The 20,153-nt window shown below is 44.9% G+C and overlaps 1 protein-coding gene across 1 annotated transcript in view; it reads right to left on the bottom strand.

The window, feature by feature from the left end:
- Nucleotides 1–20,153, bottom strand: part of PRPF19 (pre-mRNA processing factor 19) — a 498,552-nt gene that overhangs the window by 465,620 nt on the left and 12,779 nt on the right. Inside the window, exon 2 of the mRNA XM_073596965.1 lies at nucleotides 14,477–14,626. Coding sequence (XP_073453066.1) covers nucleotides 14,477–14,626 — 150 coding nt within the window. The remainder of the gene's footprint in view (nucleotides 1–14,476; nucleotides 14,627–20,153) is intronic.

Here is a 20,153-nt window from a genome sequence, read left to right as displayed (position 1 = left end):
TAACTTTATGCTGAACTGGACGCTAGAAGAAGATCTACGTCCGGAGTCCCCCCCCCCCCCCATCTTTGACAAACAGCCCGAAATATGTTGGGGTGAAGAAACCATTCCCCTGGGAATAATCTGCTGGGGACTTTAGTGCGCGTTCCAATTCTCTATTCCCGGAAAAAAGACTACCGATAGGCACGGAATATTTCCTTCTGCCCAAGTTAGAATATGGTTCACCTCTCTGCGCTGAGAGATTCTTGGTGCCCCCTTTGGTGATCGATATAGGCCACAGCCGTGGCATTGACGGATTGGATCCTGTCAGGACAATCCCTTAACCTGGATATCCAGGCTTTCAGAGCCAGACGCACTGTTCGAATCTCTAGGATGTTGATGGGCAAGGCTCTTTTGGTTCTTGAACACTGTCCTTGGACAGTTGTCTTCTCTATCGTTACCACTTTCCAGATAAGTGGTCTGAAGGATTTACCTTTTAGCAGATTCTTTAGTAACCACTAGAGGTCGACCGATATGGGTTTTTCTTTGGCCGATGCCGATATTTAGAAAACGCGGTGGCCGATATATGGTGCCGATTTTTTTGAGCCGATATATTTGGCCGATTTCCCCCCCCCCTTCATTTCATAAAAGCTAAGTTAGACCTCTTTCACACAGGGGCGTTTTTCAGGCGCTTTTGGGCTAAAAATAGCACCTGTAAAACAGCTCCCCTGCAGTCACTCGGGCTTTCACACTGAGGCGATGCGCTAGAGCTGCACGATTCTGGCTAAAATGAGAATCACGATTTTTTTGCTTAGAGGATAGATCACGATTCTCTCACGATTCTCGAAGCATAACATCATCTTTCACATTAAAACAAAAAAAAAAAAAAAAAAATTGTGCTAACTTTACTGTTTTGTTTTTTTTATTTATTGAAGTGTATTTTTTCCCAAAAAATTGCATTTGAAAGCTGGGCAAATACAGTGTGACATAAAATATTAAAGCAATTGCCATTTTATATAATATTTGGGGGTTCCAAGTAATTTTTTTTAGCAAAAAATATTGATTTTAACTTGAGAAAGAAGTGTCAGAAAAAGATTTAGACTTTAAGTGGTTAAACTTCCTGCATTTACACTGGTTTAAAACTTGGCAGATTGCCCAGGTTATTTGTTTACACAGAGAAGTTCTATATCTTTGATCTAAGAAGGAAGTTGGTTACAATGTTTCAAGTTCTAAACTTGGCAGACTGCCTGATGCTTTCTTTTGACAGCTGAGTGAGCAGATCATCTCTCCACTTGTTTATATGAAAGAATCGGCAAACTCAGCAGGAGAGATCGTCAGAGGAGGTGAATCGAGATCACGATTTTTTAACGATTAATTGTGCAGCTCTACGATGCGCTGGCAGGATGTTAAAAAAAAAAAAGTCCTGCAAGCGGCATCTTTGGAGAGGTGTATACCGCTGCTCCACCACTCCTGCCCATTGAAATGAATGCGCACCGCTGTCGAAGCACCTGCAAAGCGTTACGGCAGCTGCGCTTCAAGGGTGAGTTTCACCCCTTCCTCGGCTGCTAGCTGGGTTATAAGCGCCCCGCTAGCAGCCGAATAGAGACGATAAAATGACGGTAAAGCGCCGCTAAAACTAGCAGCGTTTTATCATCAACGCATGCCCGCTCCAGTGTGAAAGCAACCTTAAGGGCCCTTTCACACTGGGGCGGCGGCAGTAAAGCACCGCTATTGTAAGCGGCGCTTTACCGTTGGTATTCGGCCGCTAGCGGGGCGGAGCGTCTGCAGAGGCACTTTGCCGGCGGTATAACCACGCTGTCCCATTGATTTCAATGGGAAGGAGCGGTATATACTCCGCTCCTTCACCGCTCCGAAGATGCTGCTAGCAGGACTTTTTTTCCCGTCCTGCTAGCGCACCGCTCCAGTGTGAAATTCCTCGGGGCTTTCACACTGGAGACAAAGCAGTGGCACTTTCGGGTCGGTTTGCAGGCACTATTATTAGCGCCTGCAAACCGCCCCAGTGTGAAAGGGCCCTAAGTAATAAGTGATACAGAAAATTTCTTACATTTATTAAACAAAACAAACCTCCAATCAGTTCACTTATATGTATAATTTAGATTAAAAAAAAAAAACCCAACTACTATATCTTAAATATTAAATACACAAACACAGGTAATCAAAACTTTTGGACGAAAAAAAATGGGCTAACTTTACTGCTTAGTTTTTTTTTTTAATTCCCTAGTGTATTTAAAAAAAAAAAAAAAAAAAAAAAAAATTGCGTCTGAAAGATCGCTGCGCAAATACCGTGTGAAATAAAATATTGCAACAACCGCTATTTTATTCCCTATGGTCTCTGCTAAAAAAAAAATATATATAATGTTTGTGGGTTCTAAGTGATTTTCTAGCAGAAAATACAGGATTTTTACCTGTAAGCAACAAGTGTCAGAAAAGATTTAGTCTTTAAATGGTTCAGTCTATTGATAAAAAGAACCTGAAGAGATACAATGTATCTTATCAGATTTGGCAGGCTGCCCAGAGGAGGAGAGAGAAGAAAACTTCAGGCAACTTGCATTGACTATTACAGAAGTCATTTGCAAGACATGCTGAAGTTATAATCGGCCTTCTTTATCAGCACAATCGGCCAATGCTGATTAAGTAAAAAACGCCAAATATAGGCCGATATATCGGCCGACCTCTAGTAACCACCAAACGAGGCCAGCCGCATTGGCAAGTCCAAAGCTTGGATCGTTTTGTTCCAAGCAAATAGAATACCGTTCTGCAACAGTCTCAACTGGGCATAGGGAACTGTGAATGAAGCCACCATCTTTCTTAACCTCATGCAAAGGCGAATGGAGGGATCTCCTTTTGACCTGACCATCTGCACCAACTCTTAGGGAGTTTTTCTTTTTTTGCCTGGGCAAGAACACCCTTTTTCTGGGCTGCATCCATGATCAGACCCAAATACTCCAGCTTTTTTAGCAGTTTTTAAGAGAGTCTTCACTAGGTTGCCTACACCTTACTCCGAACACCGATTGGTCTATTAGCAATAGATCGTCTAGGTATGCCAAGACGGTTTATGCCCTATGCCCTTAACCTGGCTAGAGGTGGGGCTAGCACTTTTGTGAACACTCGAGTAGCTGTAGCTGGCCCGAAGGGCAAGACTTCAAACTGAAATGCTGTTCTACTTCGAACCGCTGAAACCTTTGGTGAGCGGGAAATATATGGACATGCATCCCTGATGATGCTGAAAGACGCCAGAAGTTTTCCTCCTTGTAGGATAGAAACTACTGACCTGATTGACTCCATAGAAAGGAGCAGATCTTCAGGAACTGATTTAGATCCTTTTAGATATAGAATGGATCTGTTGAATTTCTGCGTGGATCTGTAAATATACAAGAAACGCATGAAAAAAGGCAGTGAAGGTTTTAAGGAACCCAAGAAGAAACAGATCAGCTGACTCTACTAGAGGTAGCTTGAAAGAGGCACAAACCATCTCTAAGATTTGTACGAGCAATCTCTGAGAGGCTGAAAAAAGGTTCAACTCCAGTTGTCTCCTCCTCAGAGGAGTAATCGGTTTGCCTTTCTTCCCGATCACCTGATGGTAACCCCTCATCCTCTACCCACTGTTCCCTTGATAAAAAAGGGACCCAAGGTGGGGGAGGGGGATCTAACACGCTTCCTATCCTTGGATAGTGGATGCGGTTAAAGTCGCTAAGTTTCCTTCTGGGCCCTGCAGGGCGGAGGAAAAAAAATGCATCTTCAAATCATGTATACAGGGGCTGAATGTTTTCTCCTCTAGAGTCTGACAGTGGAGGCCATCGCCACTGCTTAGAGGCAGCTGCCCCTGGCGCAGGGGAAGGAGTCAGTTTAAATAAAAGGACGTTTATACTCTTTTGGGCAAAAGAGTACCTTTCCTGCTAGAAATCATTTGGATGCATTTGACCAAAAATTCTCCCCAAATAGTCGCTCCCCATGAAAAGGGAAACTAGTCAGAAGCTTTTTTGCAAGATGCTTCGGCTGACCAACTTTTTAAACCACAGGGTCCTATGCGTGTGTTTTAGCACAAACGAAAGGCAGGACGCTTGGTGGATAGAGTCTTTTATGGTGTCTATGGCAAAACATAGCGCCTTTGTAGTTTGGCTAACTCACGGCCTGTTGTGCAGGGACCTCCCTAAGGGCCTCTTTGAACTGGTCCTTTAGGGACTGACAGATGCCTATTGCAGCAACTGCAGGCTGAGAAACAGCATCTGGCAGAAAAAAAAAAAAAAAGGATTTTAACAAAAATTCCAACTTCTTATCTGTTGGATCCTTAAAGCGGGATTCCGGCCAGCGAAAAACATTTTTTAAAGTCAGCAGCTACAAACACTGTAGCTGCTGACTTTAAATAAGTAGACTTACCTGTCCTGGGTGCCCACGATGTCGGCCGCCCGAGGCTGACCCGTCCCTCGGCTTTCGGGTCCCGACACCGCCATCCTAAGGGAAACAGGCAGTGGAGCCTTGCGGCTTCACTGCCAGTTTCCTACTGCGCACGCGCGAGCGGCACGGCGCTCTGTGAATGGCCCCGTGGTTTTCTGGGAACACAGTTTCCAGAAGGCAACGAGGCCGCTCACTGAGGAACAGGACACGCTGCGGAATAGGAAGAGGCAGATTAGGAAGACTGCCTAGCAACAAGGGTTCAGGTAAGTTTAAAAAAATTTTTTTTTTCAAATTTTTTTTTTACATTTTTTTGGTGCAATTTTTTTTTTCAGGGTGGCCCTCCACTTTAAGAATTTGTGCATTGTCTACTGGACAAGTTACATTTTTATTGATGCTGGAAATCACAGCGTCTACTGCTGGTACTTTCCATCTCTTGTGAATTTCTCCTCCATGGGATAGAGAGCTGAGAAACTCTTTTGGAGGGAAAAAAATGCTTATCCAGATGATCCCATTCAGCATAAATAAGCTTTTCCAGTAATGCATGAAAAGGCTGTAAAGGTTTTAAAGAACCCAAGGAAGGGACCAAACTTTCAGCTGACTGTTAAGGGTAGCATGCAAGTGGGACGAACCATCTCCGCAAGATTTTATACCATCAATCCTTCAGATCGCGAGGTTGCATAAGATTCATCAGCTGTTTACTCCGCAGAGGAAAAAGAAAAAAAAAAAAAAATCGGCTTGTTTTTCTACATGATCGCCTGAGGGTAATACCTCATCCTATGCCCGCTGTTCCCTTGGTAAACGGTTTGGAGTGGGATAGGGGGATCTAGCACGCTTCCTATCCCCTTGGATTGGGATGCGATTAAAGCCACTAATCTTCCTTCTAAGCCCTGCAGGGCAGAGGAAAATGCATCTTCAGTTACGTATAAGGGCCTGAAGTGTGAAAAGCAGTTGCACCACCAATCGGTTTCAAAAACTCACCCTGGCTTGCCATATCTGGTATCTCTGGAGAGAATGACAGTGTGGAGGCATGACTGGAGTTCCCAGCGCCTGGGGGTGGAACTTTTGGTGTCTTACTAGTACCTTGGAAGCCATAGTGCTAAGCACAAAAGCAGAGGCACTCTATAGAATGTACTATTTGCTGAGCAATAGTAGAAAAAAAACAATGTCAGCATAAAGATTAATCTGATGCTAAATCACGTCTTTTCCTGTACTGGAAAATGCCTGTGTACACCCCTCATGTGTTTCAGCACTCCTGTGTCTTGTGGCAGACTCCTCATTCAGCTGCTCTAGTAAACACTTTTAGTGATAAGGGCATCAACCTTATAGGACCTGTATAGCACCCCTCAGGACAACTTTAGGTAATGTAGCAAGACCAAAAAGTCCTGGATCCTAGGGTTTAGCCCTCAAAGAGAAGCGTTACAGGCAAAACCTTGTTCTGTTATACGAGGCCCGGGTACCATCCTGTGGACGCAGTGGCATGGATGGATCTGGCTGTGGAAGTTTTTAAATTCCTCTTGGATCCCTCCCGAAGCTACTCAGAGCACATTTTCACTCGTCACAAACACCTTAAACACTGACGAAAAAACTGATGTGCTCCTGGAAGGAGGAGGGGTTATATAGGGAGTGAACTTCCTTGATTGGCTATACCAGTGTCAACACCTGAAGGTGGCCCATAAGCCATTAAGCAATTACTTAAAGATCTGTGTCCCATGACGTACGATAAAGAAAAGTTGTTGAGTTAAAGGGTAATTTAGTCAAAAATGAAAATCTTCCTATTAACAGTATATTAAATATCTTTATCATTGATATTATTCATTTTCTGGCTAGCCGATTGTCTAGCTTAGAAAGTCTTATCTAAGCTAGACAATCAGCTTCTTCCTGTTCTTCACTGACAACGCCATCTCCCTTTATCCGAATTTGCCAAGTTGTCTTTTACTTCCCGAAAAGATCTTTCTTAGACAGGTATGCCTAGACCTGTCCAGCCCCATCCCTCCTATCCTTCACAGAACATGATCTCCTCCTGTCTTCATAGCCTCATTTTGGCTAGCAGCTTCTACTGAGAGAGAGGTAGGGTTTGGAAGTATGTTATGCTCACTGCCCATGGTTCCAGCAGCACATAGCACGCACACTGTTAGAGACTGCCAGATTACAATGCAACATGCTGCAGATTTTCTACAGTGTAGAACCACGTTGTTGTTTCTGCATGTGTTGGAGATTTTATTAAGATATATTTAACCACTTGCCAACCGCCTCACACAGATATACTGCGGCAGAATGGCACAGGCAGGCAAAATCACATACCTGGTACGTGATCTGCCTCCCGCGGTGTTTTGAGGGGTTTTTTTCCCCACTTTTTTCACTTTTAGAAAAAAAAAAAAAAAAAACCCCACACACACACAAAACTATAAACTGACATGCAGAAAATGCCTCTCATGCAGCCGGCTTACTGCATTTGCGTTGGGAAGTTGGGCCAAAGCCCCGTCTGGAAACAGAAGGGCTCTGATGATCTCTTCCTGGAATTTAAGGAAGGATCCAGTTCGTCCTGAAGCTTTGTATAGCACAAAAGCATTCAGAAAAGCCAATTGAGATAAATATACAGTCACTTTTTTTGTACCAGCGTCTGGCCTTATGGACAATTAGGTACAGCGCGCCAACAACTGGTCGTTGAGGTCCACCCCTCCCATATTAAGGTTATATTCGTGGACACAAAGGGGTTTCTCCACAATACCAGTCGACATAGGAATTTGGACAGTCTTGTCTGCGTGAAGGGAGCACAGAACGAAAACCCATTCTTATTATCCCTCCACTTCACAGCAAGCAAATTACTACATCTCAAGCAGGCTCTCTCCCGCAGCCTAAGACGGGAATCCACAAGCCGCTGGGGTAAGCCCCGGCGATTAGATCGCACGGTGCCACATGCGCCAATTTGATGATCAAACAAGTGACTAAAAAGTAACACACTTGTGTAATAATTGTCCACATACAAGTGGTACCCTTTCCAAATAAGGGTGACACCAAGTCCCACACAATCTTACCAGCGCTCCCTATGTAGTCTGGGCAGTTCTCCGGCTCTACGTAACCATCTCTTCCCTCGTAAACCATAAAACTACATGTATAGCCTGTGGCCCTGTCACATAGCTTATACATCTTGACCCCGTATCCAGCATGCTTGCTGGGAAGAAACTGTTTGAATGACAAGCGGCCACAAAACGTAATCAGGGACTCAACGCAGACAACTTGATGGGGAGTAAACAAGGCTGGAAAACGTTGGTTCAAGTGGTTTGCGCCTGCATCCGCCATCCCCGCTGACAGCTCTGCCTCCTCCATTGCAGAGCGCAGTGTCTGCTGCCAACGCGTGTGTATTAGGGACAGGACCTTCCACTGTCCCCACACTCGAGGGCCGGAAGGAAGCCCCAGCCAAAGGACCCACCCCTTCCCCCTGCATTCCAGCACCTGGAACTACTCGCCACTACGCCCCACCGGAAGTCCCGCCCTCTGGAAGCGACATCACCAGCCATCCAGGACTCTGAGCCGACATGCCGAGAGCTCCACAGCACACCAGCAGCCTCCAAGCACTGGAACAGGATTCCCCCGCCCCCCCCCTATCTAGCCATCACTCCCCTCAGCTGGAGGACACCGGGGGGCAGCAGCGCTCCGCCATGGTGGAAGCACTGATGGGAAACTATGAGAGCAACCCCCTCAATAGTTCCCCAGCAGGGCTTCCACTACAGCGGAAGAAACATCAAGACTGTCGGCATGGTGGAAGCAGCTGCATTTAAAGGGGCATAGTCATGGCAGCATTTCCTGTGAAGGGGTGGAGCTGCGCTCGCTCTCCAAAAGTGCTGTCCTAAAAAGGCGAGGGAAGCAAAGTTTATTCTACCAAAGAGAAGCCCAGATATGCAACCCCTGCAGATCAACCTTCCCTGAAATCATGGGGAAGCATGAACTGGGAGGCCACCAACTATAGAGACCTTAGGGAAATTAAACAGTTTTGACGTTCCCATTAGGCCAAAGAAAAACAGTACAGTGGGCGTTTTGATTGTGGATGTAGTGTTTGTTTTAGGTAGGTGAACCCACTCAGTTCTAAAGATGAAGGGGGGGGGGGGGGATAGAGAGGAGGAGATGTTTTAAAAGAGGGCCTATAACCTCCCCCCCACCCCCACTCCTTGAACACGGGATTAGCCTCTTGCAGGAAGGCTTCTCTAGGCAGGGTCTTTATACAAGCCCAAAGAGAAGAGGTTCATCACTTAAGTAAACTAGGAAAATGCTAAGGCTAACTGGGAGTTAAAGGGGTTATATAGCAGATGTCCCTTAAGCTCTCATGCCATTCTCCACTCACATGTTTATAACCCATGGTTAAAAACAACTAAATATTGTATCCTTTACAGCTAAGAAAAAGTACTTTAATTACTTCTATTGCTCATACATATAACTGCTGTACAGTGGATACATTTTCTGGATGTTACCAACAGTACATGCAAAGTAGGGAAATCTAGAGAGTTCTGCAATACACCATTGGTTTTATCAGGAAAGACAGGCACAATGACATTTAAAATATAATACAGTTTGTTAAAAACATACTTTCTATATCAATGTGACGTGGCATGATCAAGAATGTGGACTATCCTGCCAGGAGTTTAGTTCATGCATAACAATTTTCAATATCATGACAAATATGAGGAAACTGTTTATAGGTTGACCAATAAAGCTCATAGTAGGATATTATTAAAAGAACCATCAGTTGTTGAACTGGCGACTTGCAATCACACACACAATGCCACCCTTAAAGTGGTTGTAAAGGCGGAAGGTTAACCACATCAGCTCCAGGGAGGTTTACCCCTTCATGACCAGGTCATTTTTTGCAATACGGCACTGCGTTACTTTAACTGACAATTGTGTGGTTGTGAGACACTTGCCATATAAAAATGGATCCCCCCCCACAAATAGCGCTTTCTTTTGGTGGTATTTGATCACCTTTGCGGTTTTTAGTTTTTTGCGCTATAAAAACAAAGACAATTATGGAAAAAAAATAAAAGCATATACTGACTTTGTGCAAAAGTTATAGCATCTAAAAACTATGGGACAGATTTATGGAATTTTTATTTTATTTAATTTTTCTTTTTTTTTTAAAGTAAGGGCAGCGATCATTTTTAGTGGGACTACATTGCAGCAGACAAATCTGACACACACGGTACGATTGTTGGCCAACCAAGCATCAGATTTTTGTCAAAAGGGCGTGTGCCAGGATCTTGTCTTGCATACTAATGCCGCGTATACACGGTCAGATTTTCCAACGGGAAATATTCGATAGGAGCTTTTTGTCAGAAATTCCGATCGTGTGTAGGCTCCATCAGACATTTTCCGCATGCTCGGAATCAAGCAGAAGAGCCGCACTGGCTATTGAACTTCAATTTTCTCAGCTCGTCATACGTCACCGCGTTCTTGACGTTCGGAATTTCCGAAAAGATTTGTGTGATCATGTGTATGCAAGACAAGTTTGAGCCAACATCCGTCGGGAAAAAAAACATGGATTTTGTTGTCGGAATGTGCGATTGTGTGTACACGGCATTACGGTACACAACTGCCGTGCCACAAACACGAACATACTGACATACTACGAGGAATTTCAGCTCGAGCGCCACCCTTTGGGACCTTTCTGCCAATTTCGTGTTTGGCGAGCATGGATTCCGAGCATGAGTGTTTGTACTTTCGACTTGTGTGACGGATTTGTGTACTGACCATACGAAAATCTGACGTCAAACCGTTGTCCGCCGAAAATGTACTAGCCTGTCATCCAAATTTGTTGGCCAAAAGTTGGACAATTGTCAAAAGGAGCGTACAAATGGTAAGATTTTAGGACAACAGTCTGTCAGACAATCCCCTGCCAACAATCATACAGTCACTGTACTAATGACACTGGCGGGGATGGGGTTAACATCAGGGGCGATCAAAGGGTTAAATGTGTTCCACTTAGGGAGGGTGAGGGGGAGAGGAAGGTTTAAAAGTTGGTAGTAGTGATGCAGAGACACATGAAACAAATGGTTTCCTATGGAGCAAGATACACAATAGCATGTAGTATGCAGAGCCGGTACAAGGGGGGGGCGGAAGGGGCGGATGCCCTGGGCGGTACATTTTATTGGGGCTGGGGGGGGGCGCGCAGTGAAGTGTCCTTCTAAAACAAGCACAGCAGTCATTAAATGGCAGCCCATGAACGGACCGAGCGACGCTCTTGCCCGGACCGCCAGGCCGCCAGTGTAGTAGCAGTCACTGGCTTGCTGGGACTGCGGGTTTCCCAGTGACGTTGCGTGTGTGTGCCCCACCTCCTGACCGCAGCTCTCACTCCCAGTCTTCTGTCACAAGAGCGCCTGGCCAGGTGAGACGTCATATGCATGCTCCACCCCACCCCCTGCTACTCGCGGCTCCTGGTTTTCTGTCACAAGAGTGCCCGGCCGGGTGTGACATCACGTGCGTGCTCCACCCCATGCCCCTGCTACTCGCGGCTCCCAGCTCCTGTCCTGACTCTCACTTGCGAGATATCTCGCAGCTTTCCACCCCACTGCAGCTTGTGCCGACTACTCCGGAGCTCAAGGTATGTGGGGCACATGTTTCCTAAGCTGCACACTAATGGGCATAATTTATTAACCACTTAACAACCAGCCCATAGCCAAATGACGGCTACAGGGCGGTTGCTTAACTCTGGGAGGGCGTCCAGGGACATCCTCCCAGAATTCTGCTCTCGGGCGCGCACTCGAGAGCATCCGTGACCGCCGGGTCCAGAGGACCCAGCGCATCACGGATCTCGGTAAATGGCCGCTAATCGCGGCCGTTTACCATGTGATCGCGCCGTCAAGTGACGGCGCGATCACATGTAAACAAACCGGCGTCATCTGATGACGCCGTTTCCTCTCCTCCCCTCCTGTGTACCGATCGGTACACTGTGAGCGGGGAGGGGGATGGATGGATGGTAGCGTTGTGGGCTGCATCTGTAGTGCCCACAGCGCTGCACAGAGACATCCATCCATCCATGCTCAGCCCCCCGCCATACCCAGCCATACCCTGCAATGCCCTGCAAAAATCTGCAATACTCTGCAATACTCGGTGATACCCAGTCATGCTCTGCCATGCTCAGCCATACCCTGCCATGCTCAGCCTCTGTATGTGGCCAGGCTGTAGAAGTCTCGCACATGTGGTATCGCCGTACTCAGGAGGAGTAGGAGAATCTATTTTGGGGTGTCATTTTTGGTATGTACATGCTATGTGTTAGAAATATTGTATAAATGGACAACTTTGTGTTTAAAAAAAAAAAAAAAAAAAAAAAAAAAAAAAAAAAAAAAGCGTTTTAACCACTTCACCGCCTTCCGTCATACGACGTTCCTTGACTTTGTGCGGGGATATCTGAATGATGGGTGCAGCTACAGGCATCATTCAGATATCAGCTTTTTCAGTTGGCAATTCCCTACAACATAAGAATGATCATAGCGGCTGTTACACTGCTTGATCGTTCTTATGGGAGGCGAGAGGGGACGTCCCCCCTCCCGCCGCCCTCCGGTGCTTCTACCGACTCACCGCTACGATCGAAGCCAGGATCTTTTTTTTTTTTTTTATTTCAGGCACAGCCTAGAGGTGAGATGTGGGGTCTTATTGACCCCATATCTCACTGTAAAGAGGACCTGTCATGCCATATTCCTATTACAAGGGATGTTTACATTCCTTGTAATAGGAATAAAAGTGATCAAAAAAATTGTTTTTGGGAAAAAAGTGTCAAACTAAAATGAAGTAAAATGAACAATAAAAAAAAAATAAAAAAATTTTAAAGCGCCCCTGTCCGTGTGCTCGCATGCAGAAGCGAACGCATACGTAAGTCCCGCCCACATATGAAAATGGTGTTCAAACCACACATGTGAGATATCGCTGCGATCGGTAGAGCGAGAGCAATAATTTTGGCCCTAGAACTCCTCTGTAACCAGTAAAAAATTTTAAAGCGTCGCCTATGGGGATTTTTAAGTGGCGAAGTTTGGCGTCATTCCACAAGCGTGTGCAATTTTGAAAGGTGACATGTTAGTTATCTATTTACTAACTTCATCTTTCATATTATGCAAAAACATTGGACTAAGCTTACTGTTTTGTTTTTTTTAAAGCAAAAAACTGTTTTTTTTTCCACAAAAAAAAAAAAAAAAAGGTGTTCGAAAAATTGCTGCTCAAATATCGTGCGAGATAAAAAGTTGCAATGACCGCTATTGTATTCTCTAGGGTCTTTGCTAAAAAAACATATATAATGTTTTGGGGTTCTATGTAATTTTCTAGCAAATAAATGATGATTTTTACATGTAGGAGAGAAATGTCAGAATTGGCCTGGGTGCTCCAGAACGCCTGAAGGTGCTCCCCTGCATGTTGGGCGTCTGTATGTGGCCACGCTGTGTAAAAGTCTCACACATGTGGTATCGCCGTAATCGGGAGTAATAGCAGAATGTGTTTTGGGGTGTAATTTGTGGTATGCATATGCTGTGTGTGAGAAATAACCTGCTAATATGACAATTTTGTGAAAAAAAAAAAAAAAAACAAACTTGATTTTGCAAAGAATTGTGGGAAAAAATGACAACTTCAAAAAACTCACCATGCATCTTTCTAAATACCTTGGAATGTCTTCTTTCCAAAAAGGGGTCATTTGGGGGTATTTGTACTTTTCTGGCATGTTAGGGTCTCAAGAAATGAGATAGGCCGTCAGTACTTCAGGTGTGATCAATTTTCAGATATTGGCACCATAGCTTGTGGACGCTATAACTTTCACAAAGACCAAATAATATACACTAATTTGGGTTATTTTTACCAAAGATATGTAGCGGTATAAATTTTGGCCAAAATATATGAAGAAAAATTACCAATTTTCAAAATTTTATAACAAAAACGAAGAAAAATGTATTATTTTACAGATTTTTCGGTCTTTTTTCTTTTATAGTGCAAAAAATAAAGAACCCAGCGGTGATTAAATACCACCAAAAGAAAGCTCTATTTGTGTGAAAAAAAAAGGACAAAAAATTCATATAGATACAGTGTTGCATGACTGAGTAATTGTCATTCAAAATGTGAGAGCACCAAAAGCTGAAAATTGGTCTGGTTATTAAGGGGGTTTAAGTGCCCAGTGGTTAAGGGGCACTCTGATGGCCATATTTTGTAAAAGGGGCACACTGGTCATAATTTGTTGTGGCCACCAGAGTGCCCCTTAACATGCTACTTATTTGCTCTGATGGGCATATTTTAATTTTAAGAGCAACACTAATGGGCACATTTTGTTATGCCCATCAGAGTGCCCGTAACATAAAATATGCCCATCAGCCTGACCCTTAACATAAAATAAGTAGCATGCTGATGGGCACATTTTATGCAAAGGGCACTCTGATGGGCATATTTTATGTGAAGGGGCACTCTGGTGGCTATATTTTATTTTAAGAGCAACACTGATGGGCACATTTTATGTAAAGGGAAACGCAGATGGGCATATTATGTTGTGCCCATCGGAGTGCCCCTTAACAAAATGTGCCTATCAGCATGCAAGCTATTTTATGTTAAGGATCACGCTGATGGGCATATTTTATGTTAAGGAGCATTCTGACGAGCACAACAAAATATGCCCATCAGTGTTGCACTTAAAATAAAATATCCCCATCAGACCAGCGCCAGTAAAAGAACCCCTTTGTGCTGCATAAATGGCACCAGTGTCAGTGTTACACTGGTGCCACTAATGCAGCACAAAGGGGTTAAATAACAGGCACTGGTCACTAATGTATCAGAAACCAGTGGCAATACATTAACCCCCTCATGCTGCATTTTACAAATTGAGTGAGAGTGAACTCTGTTTCTATCGCATTAAACCTAATTGAATCTGTATTGTTTTAAGTATATTCTTGTTTTGAAACATTGATTCTTTCTTAAAAACGGGGGGGGGGGGGGGTGCGCAGTTTGCCATCTTCGCCCTGGGCACCAAATGGCCTTGTCCCAACACTGGTAGTATGCCAAGTTGTATGCAAAATGATTTAAGGATAAAAACTGAGAATGTGACAGGGCTTATACTCAAGCGTTTACGTACCTTTGATATCAATCAACTGATCTTCACTTAAAGGCTGATTTGTGACCGGATCTGTGCCATTTTCAGCCAAGTACTTTTCAATGAGCCTTCTATCAAATACATGACCCGATACAGGTGAAACGCAAGGACGATCTGTGACCTCATTGCTGACTGCAGAAAAAGCACATAGTATATACAGACATTAATAAAAAAAAAAAAAAAAAAAAAAAAAAGAAGTGTATGACTAAGCACTAGCTTATAAAGTATACAGCCCTTTTTTTTTTAGGCTCATGTATTTCAACTAGCACAAGACTAGTTTTTACCCATTGTCAGTGCAAAGTAAGGAAAACAAAGTGTAAAAAGTTAAAGGGGTTGTAAAGGTAAAAATTTTTTCACCTTAATGCATTCTATGCATTAAGGTGAAAAAACTTTTGACGGTACCGCCGCCCCCAGGCCCCCCGTTTTACTTACCTGACGCCTCGAATCTTCGCTCCTCGTCCGCTTCATTGCAGCTCAGCCTGGTAGCTGATTGGCTGCAGTGGATGGATTGAAAGCAGCACAGCCATTGGCTCGCGCTGCTGTCAATCACATCCGATGACTCGGCGCGCCGGGGGGCGGGGCCGAGTGATACAGCGAGCGGCTATAGCCGCCGGCTGTATCACGGGAGCGCGCCCGCAAGCACTCACCACCGTGCGAGGGAGCTCGCATGAAGGTGGTAAATGCTTGCGGGGAGGAGCTGAAACAGCCGCCGAGGGACCCCAGAAGACCAGGTTCGGGGCCACTCTGTGCAGAACGAGCTGCACAGTGAAGGTAAGTATAACATGTTTGTTATTTAAAAAAAAAAAAAAAATATAACTTTACAACCCCTTTAAGCAGTCTTGTTATGATTGATAGGTTTGCAAAAAAAAAAAAAAATTTATAATATAAATATATATATATATATATATTTTTATTAGATCTCTAAATGGAGTTTTCCCCACTCATCTTCCAGGACAGCTACTCGAAGATGGGCAAGATTCTATACCTTAGGGAGGGACGACAGCCTGAAGTACTTTCCTACCAAAGGAGAGGTCCTGGCTGTAGAGCATCTGGACTCTATAATGCTTGATAAACACACGAGGAGGACTAAACAGCAGCTTTAGAAATTTCCTCCCATGATGTGGCCATGGATCTCAAATGAGCTCTAATTCTGGAAGGAGGGGGGGTGACCTGACGCTCTGTAAGCTTCACAAATAGCTTCCCTAATCCATCTGGAAATGGAACTTCTGGATGCTTTTGTTCCCTTCTTGGGGCCACTGAACACTAAAAGTTGGGAGGATCTCCTAAACCAGGGATATGCAATTAGCAGACCTCCAGCTGTTGCAGAACTACAAGTCCCATGAGGCATAGCAAGACTGACAGCCACAAGCATGACACCCAGGGGCATGATGGGACTTGTAGTTTTGCAACAGCTGGAGGTCCACTAATTGCATATCCCAGTCCTAAACTCACTAGACCTTTCTAGATAAGGCAGAAGGCATCTTTTCACGAAAAAAAAAAATGTTTTCCTCTTCCACATTCTTGGGGGAGGAACAAAAACTAGGAAGAACAACCTCCTGGGACCTGTGAAAGCTGGAATAAACTTTGGGAAAGTACAAAGGATCGGTCCTAATCACTACCCTTGTCCTCTAAAATCCTCAGGAAAGGGTCCTTACAGTAAAGGGACTCTAGTTTAGAAATCCTGCTCCCTGATGTTATAGCCAAAAGAAAAAGGAAATCAATTTCAGAGAAGCCTCATGCAAAGGCTCAAAAAGGAGCCAGATCCCAGGAAGGAATCGGTTTAACAACCCTGGGTGTACGCCTAGATCTGGCTGAAAGGAACCTCCTGATCAAAGAGTTCTCAGCTAGTCTTTTTCTGTAAGCAAAGATAGGTCAGCAATCTGAACCCTAAGGGTGCTGACAAAGTCCTTTCTCCACTCCCCTCTGTAAAAAATCTAATATATAGGGAGTAGAAAAGGAATCTATTCCTGTCTTCTTCTGCCAGGAAACAAATGTTTTTCAAATGTTCCCATAGATCTTACTACCCTCTTAGCTGTAGGATGCGCCGCGCAGCCTCCAGGCCGTCAAATGGACAGTCTGAGGGTTTGGATGGAGCACCGGCCCCTGACAGAAAAGATCCCTCCATTCCAGCAGGGGCCGGGGGGGGGGGGGTTCTATTGCGAGAGCTCTCAGCGAGGCGAACCAACTCCTCCAGGGCCACCAAGGGGCAATCAGGATAACTTCTGCTTGGTGCTGAATAATCTACCAAACTACCAGCGGTAAGAGGAGAAATCGAGGGAAGGCATAGGCCAGAGTGAAATCCCACTGGATGGAGAGCGCATCTGTCCCTAAGGACTTAGTGTCTCTTTCCAGTGAGAAGACAGCCGGTAGTTTTTTTTGTTAAGACTGGATGCAAAAAGATCCACTGTGGGAACACCCCACTTTTGCACGATCTCCTGGAACATGTCTTGTTTCAGTTCCCAACTGCTGGCACTGATGTTTACTCTGCTCAAATAGTCCGCCAGAACATTCGCTGTGCCACTGATGTGCACGGCCCTGACTGAAGAGACATTGTCCTCTGCCCAGGACAGAATCTGCTGGGTTAACAATAGGAGAGTATCCGAGCGAGTGCCCCCTTGCTTGTTGAGGTACACCACAGTCGTGGCATTGTCTGGAAAAAAAAAAAAAAAAATCACAACACCCCAACAGGTCCTCTGACTTGACCCTCTCCTCCAGAGCAATTAAAGCCTTCCCCACCGCTAACAGTTCCCTGAAATTCGATGAGCGGCATGCCTCCTCTAGCAACCAGGATCCCTGGGCCCACCAGTCCCCTGAGTGAGCACCCAAGCCCCACAGAGTGGCATCTGTAGTAATTTTCATTGGGGAATGCTGTGCTCAGTCCTTCCCTCCCTGCAGATGTTCCTGCTGCTCCCACCAGGACAGATTAAGAAAATCCTGGAAGCTGTACGAGCCGATTCAAAGAACTTTTTCTGCAATGCCAATGACACAGAAGAAACGCCTGAAAGGGCCTGGAGTGCAATCTCTCTTGGTCCCTCGGCAGACGGGTCAGAAAAAAAACCAAACTCTGGGGAGGAGGGCTTTTGAATTTCAACCTGTAACCTCTATCATTTGGAGGATAAAAGGATTGTTGGAAATCTCTGCCCATTCTTGGATAAAATGGGCCAATCTACCTCCTACCCCTGCTCTGACGTCACTGGGGATTTTTGGTAGAGGCTGAAGGAGCAAAGAGTGTGCCCCCTTTTTGTTTATCTTTGTTAAAAGACCACTTCTTTGCCTGTTGCCTATTGGCCTTAAAATTAACTTTGTTCTGGAAGCCACGAAAAGGCCTCTTATTCTGGGGCTTATTCCTCTGAGAAGACGGAAGCCGCTTACTCTTCTCGGAGGAACGAGCTAGGACTTCCTCTAAAGGAAGAACCAAATAAGAGCTTGCCCGCAAAGGGTATGCCGCAGAGTTTATTCTTGGAGGCAAGATTACCTTCCCAAGATTTCAGCCAGATCGCCCATCTAGCTGAATTAATGAGTGCTGAAGTTCTGGCTATAGATTTTACAGAATCTGCTGCCGCATCAGCCAAAAAAAAAAAAAAAAGCAACCGACATGGCAATAAGGGGAAGAGAATCCCTGATCTCTTCTATGGGGGTGTCGGAGGAAAGAAGGTCATCCAGATGTTGGATACACACATCTAAATTCCTAGCCACACGGGTGGACGCTACAGCTTACCCTAAAGAAAAAGCAGCAGCATCCCAGGCCTTACGTAATAACGAGTCGCCCTTCCTAGCCATCTGATCCTTAAAGACTCCAGAGTCCTAAAAATGAAAGATCTGACTTTTTGGACACTTGTGACATAGGAGCATCTAATCTAGGACATTTGAAAAAACTTCCTCAAAATTGGACTGAAAGGGAAACCACCTTTTATGACCTCTAGTCTGGAACAACCTTTTTTTCAGGTTCTTTCCACTCATAAAAAAATGTCCTTGAGTGAATGATGCACAGGAAAAGACCTAGATTTCCACACTTGTAGACCCCCTGTACATTTTATCCTGAACAGATTGGGCTTGCTGAGGCATCTCCATGTGTATAATATACAATATACAAATATATACTTCTGAAAGTATATAATGACTTTAGTAGTTTGTCAATATCTTCAACTGGAAAAAGATACCTAGTTGAGCTACCAGTATCCTCATCCTCTGATGCAGACACCTCATCAGATGAAGATACCAGATTCTCACCTTCTTCCAGGTCAGAAACATTACGTGAACTAATGGTCTTCGATACTAAAAGAGGTAGAGACTTAGCTGATGCTGCAGGCTTCTGAGTCACAGGTTTAAAAGTGGAAGGCCCTAGCCCAGCTAGTATGTCGTTAACGGACCGAAAAGAGGCCACTACCTCCTTCATAGAAGTCAACTCCTTAAAAGAAGCAGTAGACCCAGAACCTGCCTTTGACGGAATACAATCTTCACAAAATAGTTTTTTACAACTATCAGAAAGCCTGCCTCTACAGTTCCCACATTTCCCCCCCCCCCCCCCTAGGTTGACAAACCTGTTAAAAAAAAAAAAAAAAAAAAAAACAAAGCTTGTACTGACCCCCCTGCTGCAGTAGCGCTCTATCCACAGACAAGGGCTTACCTTGGGGGCAGTATTGGACATGGATGCTACTGCTGGCTCAACTCGAGCGGGTGCTCCATCCTCAGTCCTGTCCTCAAGTTCCATTAGAGGAGAACGAAGACCGACTGGAGAGACTCCTGACTGCCGCTGCACCGCTAAACTAGCCTGCCCTGCTTCTGGCAGACTGTTTCCAAGGCAGCGAGTCCCCTGCATAGTACCACGCTGAGATCTATTAAGAAGCAGCGTCTCCCGGAAGTGCGTCATGCAACTTACGGTTCTGGAGCCATCTTGCCACGTCACCGGAAGTCCTCAGATGCCATTTTGGTACACCCAATGCAGGGAAGACACGAGGAAGACTCCACACAGCTAGACGCTGGCCATGGAAGGGAGTTGTCGCTGCTAAACACCAGGGAGGCAAGTAACCCAAAACATACAGGGGCCCTTATTGGTCTATAAATATAGAAAAACACCCCAGACATGGTCACAACCAGTCCTGGATATCACCACAGAAGGGGGGGGGGGTCCACCAACCACAGGGACCTATGAAAAACAAACATTACGATGTGCTCCTGGAGGGTCTGGAAAGGGGCCTTTTAAACTGTATCCGATTTGTGTTTCCTGTAGAGGGCAGAGCCAATCATCTGTCAAAGTAGCTGTCCTGGAAGATGGGGGGGAAGAGACATAAGTGCATACATAAATTGGACATATATGCTTGATGTGTGGAGTGACTATAACCTTAGTGAATTATTAATCAAAGAATTTAGCATTCTGATAGGAACACTCAGGAGATAAAAATCAGTGGGCAGTAGACAAGCAGAGGTGTTCTACTTTCATCCCGCCCATCTCCCAAAGCTAAGGTTTCACGTGTGTGCATAGGGCTCAGACAGCACTGATCCTTTGTGAGGGATGGTAGTAATCCTGTAGTGGGAAAAAAAAATATCATGAGCCACTAAAGGGAGACATTTACACAAATTGACCACAAGTGCAAAGTGGGTGGCAGGAGAGCTTGGCTCCAGAGCATGTCTGCAGGATTAGGAAGTAGGTATGAGAGGA

Source organism: Aquarana catesbeiana, linkage group LG08 (genome assembly GCF_042186555.1).
Source record: "Aquarana catesbeiana isolate 2022-GZ linkage group LG08, ASM4218655v1, whole genome shotgun sequence".
Lineage (NCBI taxonomy): Eukaryota > Metazoa > Chordata > Amphibia > Anura > Ranidae > Aquarana > Aquarana catesbeiana.
This window is presented reverse-complemented; position numbering and strand designations above follow the sequence as displayed.